The sequence below is a fragment of the Solea senegalensis genome, linkage group LG4, assembly GCF_019176455.1.
Source record: "Solea senegalensis isolate Sse05_10M linkage group LG4, IFAPA_SoseM_1, whole genome shotgun sequence".
Lineage (NCBI taxonomy): Eukaryota > Metazoa > Chordata > Actinopteri > Pleuronectiformes > Soleidae > Solea > Solea senegalensis.
In genome coordinates this window covers 7,482,347-7,496,287 of record NC_058024.1, presented here as the reverse complement: position 1 = coordinate 7,496,287, position 13,941 = coordinate 7,482,347, and the positions used below count along the sequence as shown (strand labels likewise).

At 41.1% G+C, this 13,941-nt stretch overlaps 1 protein-coding gene across 3 annotated transcripts in view; it reads left to right on the top strand.

The window, feature by feature from the left end:
• LOC122768042 (RNA-binding motif, single-stranded-interacting protein 2-like) overlaps nucleotides 1–11,939 on the top strand; it is a 35,375-nt gene extending 23,436 nt beyond the window's left edge. For 2 of the 3 annotated variants that reach the window (XM_044023718.1, XM_044023719.1), the window contains exons 5-14: nucleotides 74–231; nucleotides 885–964; nucleotides 1,083–1,192; nucleotides 1,369–1,412; nucleotides 1,626–1,719; nucleotides 1,999–2,049; nucleotides 2,396–2,506; nucleotides 2,620–2,700; nucleotides 4,789–4,876; nucleotides 6,946–11,939. In XM_044023718.1, coding sequence (XP_043879653.1) covers nucleotides 74–231; nucleotides 885–964; nucleotides 1,083–1,192; nucleotides 1,369–1,412; nucleotides 1,626–1,719; nucleotides 1,999–2,049; nucleotides 2,396–2,506; nucleotides 2,620–2,700; nucleotides 4,789–4,869 — 810 coding nt within the window. In that variant the 3' untranslated portion in view covers nucleotides 4,870–4,876; nucleotides 6,946–11,939. The remainder of the gene's footprint in view (nucleotides 1–73; nucleotides 232–884; nucleotides 965–1,082; nucleotides 1,193–1,368; nucleotides 1,413–1,625; nucleotides 1,720–1,998; nucleotides 2,050–2,395; nucleotides 2,507–2,619; nucleotides 2,701–4,788; nucleotides 4,877–6,945) is intronic. The other variant, XM_044023720.1, reaches the window with a different exon arrangement.
• The last annotated feature ends 2,002 nt before the right edge of the window (nucleotides 11,940–13,941 follow it).

Sequence of the window (13,941 nt, the reverse complement as noted above, 5' to 3'; positions counted from 1 at the left end):
ATTATTTCACCAGTGTCTTATGGCGAGGTCTGGACGTACTGTATATTGACTTCAATGTCCGCGTCCTTCACAGCAACAGGAGCAGGACCCCACCAACCTCTACATTTCCAACCTGCCAGTTTCTATGGACGAGCAAGAGCTGGAGAGCATGCTGAAGTCGTTCGGCCAGGTCATTTCTACGCGAATCCTCAGAGATGCCAACGGGACCAGTCGCGGTGTGGGATTTGCCAGGTCAGTCGATCGCCTCCTACTTTTAGACATGTACTGAAGTCTGAAGATTTGGAGATCCTCCTGCCAGTCCCCTGGTCAAATCTCATAATATGTGATGTCCAAGTGAGAACACAGCAGGAGGACATCTGGATTAGGGATGGGCATTTCAAGGAAAAATGCTATTCAACAGTAACGGGGGGGATTATCCGAAGAATATCCAAAAACTTCCCACCCTCATCAGTGTTCCAGCCAAACCTACATGATAGACTAATCAAATGCTCGCTGCTCCTGCCACCTTATCTTTTCCACAGATGACAGAGTCACATTGTTTCACTGATAAAACCTTGTTCAGGGTTGTATACAGTATCTTGTTGCCATAACTGATAATCATCAAATGTGTATTTCCATCCCTAGTCCAGATGATTTCACAGCGAGCATGAGTGTCCTGCCTCCTGCAGCTCGACCCCTGGGTGTTCAGGACATTCTCCTGCAGTCATGAACGCATTTGACCCGGACTATCTCCTGCCGTGTTTGTCATATGTGGACAGCAAACTCTGGAAAATGTCTGAACCCAGTTCTGAGTTCATGTCGAAAAACCGTCCCGTGTGCCTATTATCTGTAAATCATACGCCACGAGAAGGATTAAGAATTTAACTTTGTTTTTTTAATTTCAGAATGGAGTCCACGGAGAAATGTGAGGCCATTATTCAGCATTTCAATGGGAAATTCATCAAGACTCCACCAGGAGTGCCTGGTGTGTGGAATGCATTCTAAGAACATGATATTGTTTTTGCTGGTGCCAGAGCTCACTGATTTTGTTCCGTGCCGTGATGGCTGAATTCACCCTGTTGTTTGATCTGTCGCTTTCACAGTGCCCGCAGAGCCCTTACTATGTAAGTTTGCAGACGGAGGTCAGAAGAAGAGGCAGAACCAGGGGAAGTATCTCCAGAATGGAAGGCCCTGGGCTAGAGATGGAGACACGGTAACACGGACAAACTTTCGGCTTCCTTCCTTCGTGTTTGAATGTTACAGCAAGCCTGTGTTTAAAGGTTCTCGGGGTGATAGTTCTCCGTGTGTGTTCGCCGAGTGTATTTGTACAGACTCTATGTGTGTTTGCATGACCTCACTCGTTCTGAATCCTGTGTATTGTTTTCCTAGGGAGGAATGACGCTTGCGTATGACCCTACAGCTTTACAAAATGGGTGAGTGGTATGCACAGACTGACTGAAAACAGTCCCAGCCCTAAAGAAAAATAAGTGCAGTGCTCAAACTACTGTGCAGTGCTGCCCTCTGCTGGGCCTCAGCTGAATACACACATATTTTCAGTGTAATTGGAGACATGTTGCAAGATTGTTGACAAAATGCGGCTGCCTTCATGCTTTTTCCTCACACTTATGCTCTTGTTTGTTTGGCAGCTTCTACTCCTCTCCCTACAGTCTGGCTCCAAATCGAATGATTGCCCAGACGTCCCTCTCACCATACATGCATTCTCCTGTCTCATCCTACCAGGTTCAACCTTTTTTTTTTCTACCCATAATTCACATAATACATATAATTTTTGTTTATAGCCTGAGCAAAAGTCAAAAAATCCTGTTGCTTTTATTGTGTGGAGCCGTTGGAGTCTGCATTATGTAAGTGAGCAGGCAGTCAGACAGGAATGCAGTCTTCAGCACTGATAATATTTACCCAGGCTGCTTCTCCCTTTTTCTAAACCATCTCTGAAAACTTTGCTGTGGGAGCAACAGAACAAATACGAGAGGGTTCCATGTTGTGTTCTCTGATCCACAGGTACATAGCCCATCCTGGATGCATCATCAGTCATACCTCATGCAGCCAGCTGTGAGTATCCCTCCAAACACATGCACTCACACTATGATCAGTGTAGAGCGTCTAATTAACCTCTGCATGTTTTTTGATGTGGGTGGAAACCGGAGAACCCACCCACACACACACACACACACACACACACACACAGTGAAAACATCCAAACTCCACACAGAAAGGTCCAAACTGGCGATCTTTGGCTTTACAAAGTTGATTTGATTGCAAACTTTTTGAATGTATATCCATCTTCCTCTCTCCATGACCCAATGAGATAAAGACAAATTACTCACACATGGGACTGTTTGGATCACATGACGACTGACTGTGGCTTTCAAACTTGTCTGTCTCTGTGTGTTCACAGGGTACAGTTCTTACCCCAACGATGGATCACGCTATGTCCATTCAGCCCACGTCCATGATGGGGCCTCTCGCCCAGCAGCTGAGCCACCTGTCCCTGGGCAGCACAGGCACTGTCAGTACCAAGCACTTTGAGACGTGATGCATACAGCAGATAGTTCTCCCACTCATCCCTGAGTTGTCACATATTGAACAGACTTTTTGTTTTCCTCTGTGCCTCCCCTACAGTATATTCCGGCCAACACAACTATGCAGGGGACCTACATCCCCCAGTACACCCAAGTGCCTCCCTCCAATGTCCAAGTAGAGGTATGAAGGTCACCTCAATTTCGGATTCTTACATTTAAACATTGTATAACAGAGTTTATACCTGGTATACGCCTGAATGCTTCTTGCGACCATATTTGGTGGTTTGGAGACATCCTTTTGCATTTGTGACCTATAGTGATTTATTTCTAGCCGCAGCCACAATGTTAACCCATGATTTCTTATTCTAATTGGTACAGCAGCGGGAGTCAGGCTTTGATTCCCTGTTTCTCTTTCTCTCTTTCCAGTAGTCTCCTTTTCTAAATGAAATAAAGAAATAGAGTTAGCACCAGCAGCGTAGCTCTGTGCAAAATCTGTGGTCGTTTGGAAAAGTTTGTGACAGCATATTGGTACACGAGCACTGCAGCCACTTTAATGGACACTTTAGTGTGCGAGTCATGTGCAGAGCAAGTGAGGGAAAGAAAGAAAGAAAGAGAGTGGGCTGTGACAGTGAAGCTTGACGACTGGAGAAGAGAGTCAGAAATTAGTAATAAAGCTGTGAATGAGCAGAGCAGAGGAACCTTTAGCCTTTTCATGGAGGGAGGAGATCAACAGTAGTCGCCTGTGGGATGAGCAACATGGCCACATGGAGTGAGAATCAGGGCAGGGTTATGAAAGGGTAAAGGTGGTGTAGTAAGACATGAGCTCAGGCTGTGATTATTGTTTTACTGTAGATAAATGTAAATATGTCAAGTGAGCATACTGTTGTTCTTCACACTAAATCATATGATGTCTTAAGTTTGACAGGGAGGCCATCTTTGAAGATAAAATGAGTAGAACTGCGGCCATTGGTATTCAAATTTTGAAATCGAAAGAGTAGAGGCACTCGTGGGTTGCCAGATAGTTTCCAAAGAATAGAAACAAGGAGCTACACTTACACCCGGTGATACACTGTGTTCTTGCACAATACCCATTTACACATTGTCTCATGTCACCACATACAGTACAGCTCCAGCTGCAGAAAATGATTAAACAGTTGGGCAACAATATAATGCTAGAGAGAGAGAGAGCGAGGAGAGAGTAGGTTAGCTAACACTGGCTCGTGCTCAGGAGAAAATTATCTACGCTGGCATCTGTATCCCAAACCGTGTCCTCTTTCAACTGTCTTACATTTTTCACTCTGCTGTTTTTCTTCTCTGGTCGAGACATTTCTTGAGAGACGGAGTAAGGCCTTTAATTTTAGTAATGTTAGGCATTTCAAAACCATAGCTGCAGCCAGCTTTGTTTGACTGGCCATCAATCCATTGTTTAACACTTTATCCTCCATGTGAGAGATGTGAGGCTGCTGGTGCCAATCCCAGCTGACATAGGGCAGAAGGCGGGGTCACACCCTGCACAGCTCGCCCATCACAGGGACAACATATAGAGATTAACAACTATTCACTGACAGCTACGGTCAAGGTCGAACATGCAACGCCACACAAAAAACCCGGACTGTGACATGAACCAGCAACCTTTCCGCTATGAGACAACAGCTGTTAGCCACGTCGTAGTGCCATGAAGTACATTATTGGGTGGGCGGAGCTACAGGCCAAAACTTACATTGTAAATAAAATGGCTGTACCATTGTTCTTAGCAAAGCGAGTATTTCAGGGTATTTCCTCCGTCTCTGATCACAAATCATGGTCAGTCAGTCAGTCAGTCAGTCATCATCTTCCGCTTTATCCTCAACCAGAGGGTCGCAGGGGGTGCTGTGCCAATCTCAGCTACATCGGGCGATAGGCGGGGTACACCCTGGACAGTTCGCCAGTCCATCACAGGGCCACACACAGCTAGAGACAAACAACCATTCACTCTCACGCTCACTCCTACGGTCAATTTAGAGTGTCCAATTCACCTAATCCCCACATTGCATGTTTTTGGACTGTGGGAGGAAGCCGGAGAACCCGGAGAGAACCCACGCACACACAGGGAGAACATGCAAACTCCATGCAGAAAGGCCCTTGTTCCAACTGGGGCTCGAACCCGGGTCTTCTCACTGCAAGGCGAGAGTGCTAACCACTACAGCACCATGTGGCCCAAATCATGGTCATTTTATGAAAATCTGTCTATTGTAATGAGTTATCCATTTATTAACCTTCTCATTTTTAGGAGAATGGCAGTCAACAACAACAGGTTGCTATGGAAACTCCCGCAGAACACACAAACTACTCTTACCAACACACCAAGTGAAGCTAAGGTAGGACAGTGACATTTTGTAAAAAATTGATCTTTTAGCGATTTAGCGTTTTCTTAACTATGAGCTTTGTGTTTTGTTCAAAAAGAAATTAAAATTGTAGCGAAATAGTGTTTTTGTTTATAATGTGGGACATAAGGCTTTGCAAGTTAAACATAACATTTACTATGTAGTTAATTGGGTTGAGTTGGTTCATCTAAGTGAATCAAACCTCAAGTCTTTTATTGTTTGTTTTTTTATTTTGCACAAGTTTTTCCTCAGATTGAGCTCCGGAGACTCATGACTCACACGCAATGTGATGAGTCTCATGAGGGTTATTTATAATTTTTTCATGTTGTTATGTTCATGTGCGTCTTCAGTCTGTTGGCTATTTGATTTTTTCCTTGGCACACTAACTGCGTCCATCCTTAGCAGTATGATGCACAGTTTGCGCTTCACTCTACTTTCTTGTTATATTTGATTCAGGGACGGTTGTTCATGTGTCCTCATACTTCTTTAAAATGGCATCTTTTGCTGGGGGTTTTATGACACAATACTTATTATGACTTTTATGTATCTTGCACCTTGCAAATACTCAAAAATTAAAACAAAAAATTAAACAAAACTAAGCACAAATTCAAAGGGGAATTAAAGATAAGAATTCCCATGATGCCATGCCATTTCCATAACTCTTTGAATCCAAAGAAATTCATATTTCTTTTCAAGGTTAAGGACATTTTTCACGTCTTTTAAAAACGTCATGGGTAGAGATGTCCCAATACAATTTTTTCACTTCCGATAGTATACCGATACTGCAGCCTTGAGTATTGGCCGATACTGATATTGATCCGATACAATATCAGCACGAATCACACATACTTTAATTACATATTTTGTAGTTTGGAATGTTAGAATAGGCTTGATCAAGTGATACAGAGAGAACAATAGTCAGCAACAGTAGGTATGAGAAAAACTGACCCATTTATTATTAAACAATGGGTTACATAAATTTTAACCTTCAGCATAAGAATATTGGATTTTTTGCCATGTTAATTTCATACAGTCCATGGTTAATTTCATCAGGAGCAAAGTACCAAGTGCTAACACGGGTGTTTTCAGAGCACCCGTGTTTCACAGGTAACAGCATTTCTTCAGAGAACACCCCCTTGTTATCACTATTTTGGATTAGCCCAATCCACACAGGGTGAGTGACTCGTCCGGCAGGTAAACCCGAGCCCGGGGACCGGCCCCACAAACGTACTTAGCTTTGAGTATAGAGCTTCAGGACACAGAAAGCTCTTGGCATGGCTGGTTTTTGGGGTATAATTAACAAACGAAGGCTGTTGAAAGTCGACAGGTGGCGCTGGTGTCTGAAATAATGTTGTTTTAGCAGCTCCCCTCAGGGTGAGCTAGCGTGGTGCTAATGGCGAGCTAGCGTGGTGCTAATGGCTAACTCGTAGCCTCTGATTTCAGAAGTTAAAGAAAAATGTTTAGCATCTGAAATAGCAGTAGCACGTCTTATGTGTTGTTGGGTCAAAATTATGATTCATTTTTATATTCCCTTTTAGTCGTGATTTAAAGTAGCAATAATTCTGCAGAAGTCACAAAAATAGACTTTATATAGTTTTTCTTTGTTTTTTGTTCGTAAAAATGAGCCAAGTGAACTTTGGAATGTGACATATTTCCAAATTTCACAAATTCAATCCAGTTTTTAACATTTTGAGTACTTTTTGCTCAGGTGTGTTTGTATAGTTGATGAAAATGGTTTTGTCTTTGGTCTTGATTGTCTAGGTTGTGCTGAAAAAAAGGGTTTTAAGACATTCTATATTGCACATGTTTGAACATAGTAATGGAAAAAAGCAGCCGAATGCTCTGTGTTCAAAGGTTCACAAGACAATGAGATAATAATCCCATACGCTGCTTGCCGACGTTATCAAAGACTAGGCCTTTGTTGTTGTTTGATTGAGAGAAAATTAGATTCTTTTGCATGAACTTTTGTCCACTTGCTAAAGAAGAAAATTATATTACGATATTGTGATAGAGTTTAGTCACTCAGTCCTAATCCACACTATTGTGGGTGTGTTTTCTGGCAGGATGGGGCTGGGGGCACGAAATGAATCCAAGCAGAGGATTCAGCTGGAAGAGATCAGTGCTCCACGCCATCACCAAGCACCTGGACTTGAACATGGATAACAAAAGGAAAGTGTGTGTGTGTGTGTGTGTGTGTGTGTATGAGAGTGTGCGTGTGTGTGCCTGTTTTGTTTTGTTTTGTTTTGTTTTGTTTTTTTTAGAAGAAAAATACAACAACACTTACTTCATCGGACCTTTCTGCTCACATCCTCAAGAGTTGATCAACCAAAGGTGGAATCTTCTTCATAGAAGCTCTGATCTATTTTAATAACTGTAAAAGGATCGTAACAGCGAGTTTAAGAAACACAGAAAAAAAGAGAGAGAGGAGGAAGAGACACAGAGCATTATTTTTGTGCACGTAATATAACAAAATCTTATTTTTTAAAAAGAAAAAAGCATTCTGGACGTTTCAGGGTGATTCAAGAAAGAGTTGAAACACAATGTGTCTTTTAATTTTTTTTTTGTAAAATATGCAAACGTTTAATTTTTATTTCCTGATGTCTGTTGTTTGACATTCTATTTGCAGCAGCAGGGGGCAACAGTTTGTACAGATTTAAAACAACAACAACAACAACAACCTACAAACACTTATTTTGCTGGTCTGGTGTGTGGCGTCGATGTCAACCGTGAGAGACAAACCGTTTAAAGCTACTTTCTTTCCTGTAACTGCTGCAGAGATTTCTACTCACGCACAGAAGAGAAAACAACATTGACTGTTTATATACTCGAGTCAAACGAATTCAAGTAAATGTAGAGCATTCCGTCGTACGTGAACAAAAGACAATCAATGAATTCTATTTATATTTGAATGATAGTTCTATTTTTAGCATTTTTAGATCATGGAAACACACATTTATGGAAATGTTATTTAATGCTCCGGAGCCTGACACCGACTTCAATCCATGCAGTAAACAGTGAGCTGTAACGTGTGTTTTTTTTGTGTTGTTTGTTTTTGATGTTTGGATGAACTGTTGGTTCATTCTTGTCATCAAAAACAACGACAGCGTTCACACAATTAGTCGTCCTGCTTTGTTTTAATGGAAGTCCGTCGTAGGTCTACGCCCACAGGAAGTGGTTTTAAGCGGTTTTATTGTGGCAAACCTTCAGGTATCATCAAACTCATCCTCTGTCGGAGCGATGGAACACGAACATGCTTTAGATTTGAGTGGTTAAGATTACTGAAAATGTTTTGTTAGCAAAAGCAATGAGGGAAATCAAATGGAAGACTAACAGAATCCTTGAGAATAATTTGTCTGAAAGATAAGGGAGTTGTTGAGTCTTTTTTTCTTTTGTTCAATGCTGCTGTTGTCACCTGACTTTGATTCTCTGTCTGTCTGATTTTTGTTTTTAGTTTTGTAGAAAGTTGAAATGTCTTTTTATTTCTCTCTCTGTCACTTGAAAACCTTTTTTGTGCTAATTTGCCTTAATTTTGATGACTCTATCTTTGAAGTATATAAAATTCTAGCTGTAGATTTTAGCTTCTCCTTGAGAGTAGATGATAGTGTGTCTCGTAGGGATTGATGCTGTTTTTTCTATCACATTTTCTCCCGGTTTTGTTTTATACACACGGAAAAACCCGCGTTCCCGTCCTTGTGACGTCTGTCCTGAAGTGGCGTCAGGCCCGTTTGTTCATGCACGTTGAGTGAATCTCATGTCACCACATACAGTACTTGCAAATATTTTAAACATTAATTTATACAGATATCACACGCTGTAGATATGTCGATTATAAAGGCTTTTTTTTTCTCAAAGGACTGCTCACTAGACCATGGAAGTGCCATTAAAGATGATTCTTACAGCCTTTAGTGAGACGGCAAGTCTAAACCAATTTTTGAGTGATTTCCAAATTCTGCAAAAACTATTTCTAGCGAAGCCTTAACGTTTTGTTTTTTTCTCCAAATAAAACTGCCTGATGTTTCACAGGATTGACGCAGAGTTGTACATACTACAGAAAAGGCACCAGCCTTGTTTGAAGGCCACAAATTTAAGTCATCGTGTGAGCTGTAAAGTTTTAAGGCGCTTCTTATTCCCGCTCTTCCACCGTTTATGTCTGAATCCACTGTGAAACGCAGTTTGACGACGTCTTTCTCTCAACACAGCACGCAGTTTGATGATTCTGTTTCTGTTTTTATCGTTTGTTTAGTTTCTTTTATCTCCTCACGTCATTGTTTTTGCTGTGTGTTTTCTCTGCAACCAAAGATGTTGTAGTTGTTTTTAGCTCTCGGTCACAGTCAAACCTGCACACTCTCACCCACAGTGTGTAGCTTTCCCTCTTCTGATTGATTCAGAAAGGGAAAGACTGCAGCAAGGGTGTCTACATACATACATACAGTACATGCAATGTGATGTTTGTGGGCATTAGGGTTATAAATTCTGGGAATGTTTAACTTTGGAAACTTTCCATGAGAATTAACAGGAATTCAGTAGAAATGTTCAAAATTGAAGGTTGGGAACTTAAATATAGTTGATAAATAATATAATGTAGCATAGGCTAGGCTAAAACAATCAGATGTGATGCAAATACAGTTGAATATCAATGCTATTCCCCACACACTCAGAGACAGACAGATTGATTGACTGATTGATTGATTGATTGATTGATTGATTGGTTGATTGATTCCCAGTTTCCAAAATTCCCAAACTTAACTTCTCGTGGAAAGATTCGGGAAATTTACAGAGAACTTTCTGCCCCTTTGCAACCCTAGTGGTCATCTTTATGTGTGTAACACAACATGTGGTCCTAGATACATCTACTCCGTTGGCCAGGAGGTAGAGCTGGGTTTGTAGTTTGATTCCTGGCCCCTCGAGCTCATCGTCTCCAGATGACTAGAAAAGTCCAATGACTGTAGCGGGAACTGGCATCCAGGAGAACATTGTCATCAGATAACAGACAGATAACACCTGCAAATACACACACGCACAAGTAGTCGCAGCATGTACAACATCGTGTTGGTGACAGTATAATATCACAGGTTTGCGATGGTGATGATGTTATATAGCAACATTTTTATCCGGTGGATTTTCTTGTGTGTATTTGCAGCTCGGTGTTGTTCACGTCAGTGAAGGTGAGATGTTTTTCCTGAGCTGCGGGACATTGGACGCTCTCTGGCTGGTGTTCTCTGTGTTTGTTATGGACAAAAGTATCTGGACGCCCGACCATTACTCCAACAGGGACTGTAATGACGTATTCAAACACTACTTTAATATGGAGTTGTGCAGCTATAACAGCTTTTGCACTTCTTGGAAGACTTTCCTCAAGAAGTGTTTCTATGGGACTTTGTGTCCATTCATTCTGTAGAGCGTTTATGAGGTCAGACACTGATGTTGGACGAGAAGTCCAATTGTTCCAGTTCATCCCAAAGGTGCTCGGTGGGGTCGAGGTGGGGGCTCTGTGTGGGCCAGTCCAGTTCTTCCACACCAAACTCATCAAACCATGTCTTTATTGTCCCTGTGTTGTGCACTGGGACACAGTCATGTTGGAACAGATACTGTTGCTACATAGTTGGAAGCATAGCGTTGTCCAAAATGTCTTGGTCTGCTGAAGAGTTCAGGTTTTCCTTCCTTTGAGATAAGGGGCCTGATTGAAACACCTGACTTTAATATTTAACAGGTGTGCCCAAATACTTTTGTCCATACAGTGTATTTTTAATCCCAGTTACCATCAAAAAAGACAGAATCTGCCCACAGACGGACACACACGTGCCAGAGTAACGATAAAACAGACTCTGTGGTCGTTCCCTCTGCAGTGTGGTTGACCTGGTCAGAACACTAAAATAAAAGGTTTCGAGGCTGAGCTCCAGTCCACGTTATGACAGTTGGGGAATACTTCAAGAAATTCAGCTTTTATGAGCGTGAGAGGTTTCAGACCGGAGAGCTAATTTTTGTAAATAGCCCCTTTTTTCCTCTTGTTTGTTTCTCCTCGCGTGTTCTCATTTGTTTTTTTATGATTTAAAATCTGTCCTGAAAACACAGTGACTAGCAAGATTCAGTGCACCATGAAGGAAAATGTCATGGATATTGTTGATATGTTCAGAGAAATGATATTCCATGTATTAGCCATCACTTTTAATACAGAGAAAAAACAGGATTTTGGAACTATGAAATGACCACTTGTTACAACACAGTGTTTATTTATTTTTGTTTTATTTATTTTCATTTTCTTTTGATATAAACTTGTCCACAGAGACATAATGATGCTCTAAAAATGACTTGGCGTCATGAGCTCTATAGAAACCTATGTTACATTTAGTTTAGAGGAGAACTATGATCAGTGGTGTACTGATGTACACAATATATTATTATTTTTCTTTAAATCTTGCACTTATAAATTTTGGTCAACACCAATTAGATTTTTTTTTGGTTGATCCTAATGTGGAGGTGACAGTTTATTTCATAGCTTCAAAACATTTTGCTGCTAAAACAGGATTTCTCAGCGGGGGTTAGATGTCGTCCAGTCTGTGTTGTCAAAATGTCTATTTTCATTTAATTCTGTTTATACCAGGGGTGGCTCCTCGTTTTCTGTTTAAAATAATCCTTTTATAATACTAATATGAAGTTTAAAAAAGCTAATTGTTGTTGTAATGGGCAGGTCAATGAAAAACTAAAGTTGTTGCTTAACCCTGTCAACCACGTTTGTGTGAGTGGGACGTTTTGAAAACGCGACTGGGCTTCGTCTCACTTCCTGTTTGTGAACAGTTTTCTTATTTATACAAGAACTCATTTTGTACAGTTTTGGTAGAGGAAAGAGGTTTTGATATTTGGTTATTTTGCAAAGCCACTTGGCTACTTTTGTCTTCCTGTGCCAGAGTTGCTAAACATTTTCTGTAACTTGTGTTTTTATTTTTTATTGATTGAGATAAGATTTTCCTTCTTTCTTGGTTTTTTTTCTCTTTGAATTTGAATATGTCTGTTTTTCTTTCTTTTTTTAATAAAAGTCTTGTTTCGATGATTGAGTGGACTGTGGTTGTCACCGCGGTTGCTGTTGGATTGTAATATTGCTCTGTGATGAATCTTCTTCTTCTTTCGGCTTTTGCCTTATAGGTGTTGCCACAGCAGATCATCTGCCTCCATCTTGTCCTATCCCGTGTGTCTTCTTCTGTTTCACCAACTGTCCTCATGTCCTCCTTCACAACAGCCATGCACCTTCTCTGCGGTCATCATCTTCCTATAATCACTATCCCTCCTCTGCATGTGACCAAACCGTCTAGTCTCTCTTCTACCTGAGCTGTCCCTCAAATCTGCTCATTTCTAATCCTGTCCATCCTGGTCACTCACAACTAAAATCTCAGCATCCTCAGCTCTGCCGCCTTCTGTCTTTAAGCCCTTGTTTAGACTGCAGCCCAAATCGGATTTCTAAGCATATCCAGATTGTATCTGTCTTGATATTAGCTAAAAAACACATGAGAACGCATTCCTAACACATGCAGAGATGGTTTCGAATGCGATTCTGATCAATCCGATGGGATTTCAAAGTGTCTTGTGCGTCACTCGCAGCGACAGTCGAACGACAACAACAATCAGTGACGTAGATCAGGAGAGACTGAAGTTAATGGGAGGCGTGTAAAAAGATCGACGCAGTGGAAGACAAGTTTAAAAATCCATTTGTTCTGGGGCGTGGCCTCTAACACGATGTCAATGTGGACACACGCAGATCGTATCTGATCACTTGCAATATACTCTATACATATATATAATGTGAACAGTCGGTCCGGAAGATCAGATTCTGATTGTATGTGCTTATAAATCCACTTTGGGCTGCAATCTAAACAAGACCTTAGACCAGGGGTGTCTAAGGACTCATTTTTGTTCAGGGGCCACATGTCGCACAATTTGATCTCAAGTGGGCCGGACCAGTAAAAACAGTAAAATAATGACCTATGACCAACAAGATGTCCTTTGTTTTTTCATCTTTGTTTTACATTTAATGAAGGATATTTTTACAAAACATGAAATTTTTTGAGAAATATAAGTGAAATTTCGACAATATCATGCCTAAATGTACTATTTACACATCACACTGGATTTATAAAGGTACAAACATTTAGTCACAGGTCTGACATTATGTTTAGATTGTAATCGTTGTGTGAAATTTTAACAAATTCATCCTGTGGGCCAGATTGGACTCTCTGGCGGGCCAGTTCTGGCCTCCTGGCCATATGTTTGACACCCCTGCCTTAGACGGTGCCACTGTCTCCAAGCCATCCATCATAGAACCATTGCTTTGGATGGTTGACCCCAGTTACTTAAATTCATCCACTTCCTATCCCTCTACTCCAGGGACGTCCAACTCAAAACAGAGAGAGGGCCGTAATTCAAGGCTGTGTCCAAGTCGAGGGCCAGACGTGGTCAAAAAGCATAACATTCAGAACAAAGCTAGGATCTGAAATTAAAGACGTGCCATGTTAGGACATAGTAGTGGAAAATGAGCAATAAATGAATTGATTTATCCACGGAACAGCCTCATATCAACATGAACTCACAAAGTAATGTACTGTCTATGTCACAGAGAGGTAAACATTATACGGTAAATCAAGTATGACTAATGTTTCATTGAACTCAGCAGTATAACGGTGTGTGTGATACTAATGAGTGTGTCAGTGAAGGAGCAGAACATCTCGCGGGCGGAACACTGACACGTGTGCTCTACTCTTTAGGATTTGTTGCACGTTACAGGTCCAATGTGTCACATTTAGTGACAGTTTAGTGAGTTTTGCTTGCAAAAAAATGAATAAAATGGAGTAAAGTTCGATTTTCATACCCGAATAAGACATTTATTTGTACTGCCTTGGTTTGTAGAGGAAGCAGAAGCTCTATGCAAATATAAAACATCACCATTGTTCCCAGACTCGTTCCTCCAGTCTCACTATTGATGTCTTTAATTCTTACACATTGGACCTTTAAAGGAAAAGAGGAAATGTAGCTGTAATTCTGCCTTTTGCCAGTAGAGGGAAACATTGTAT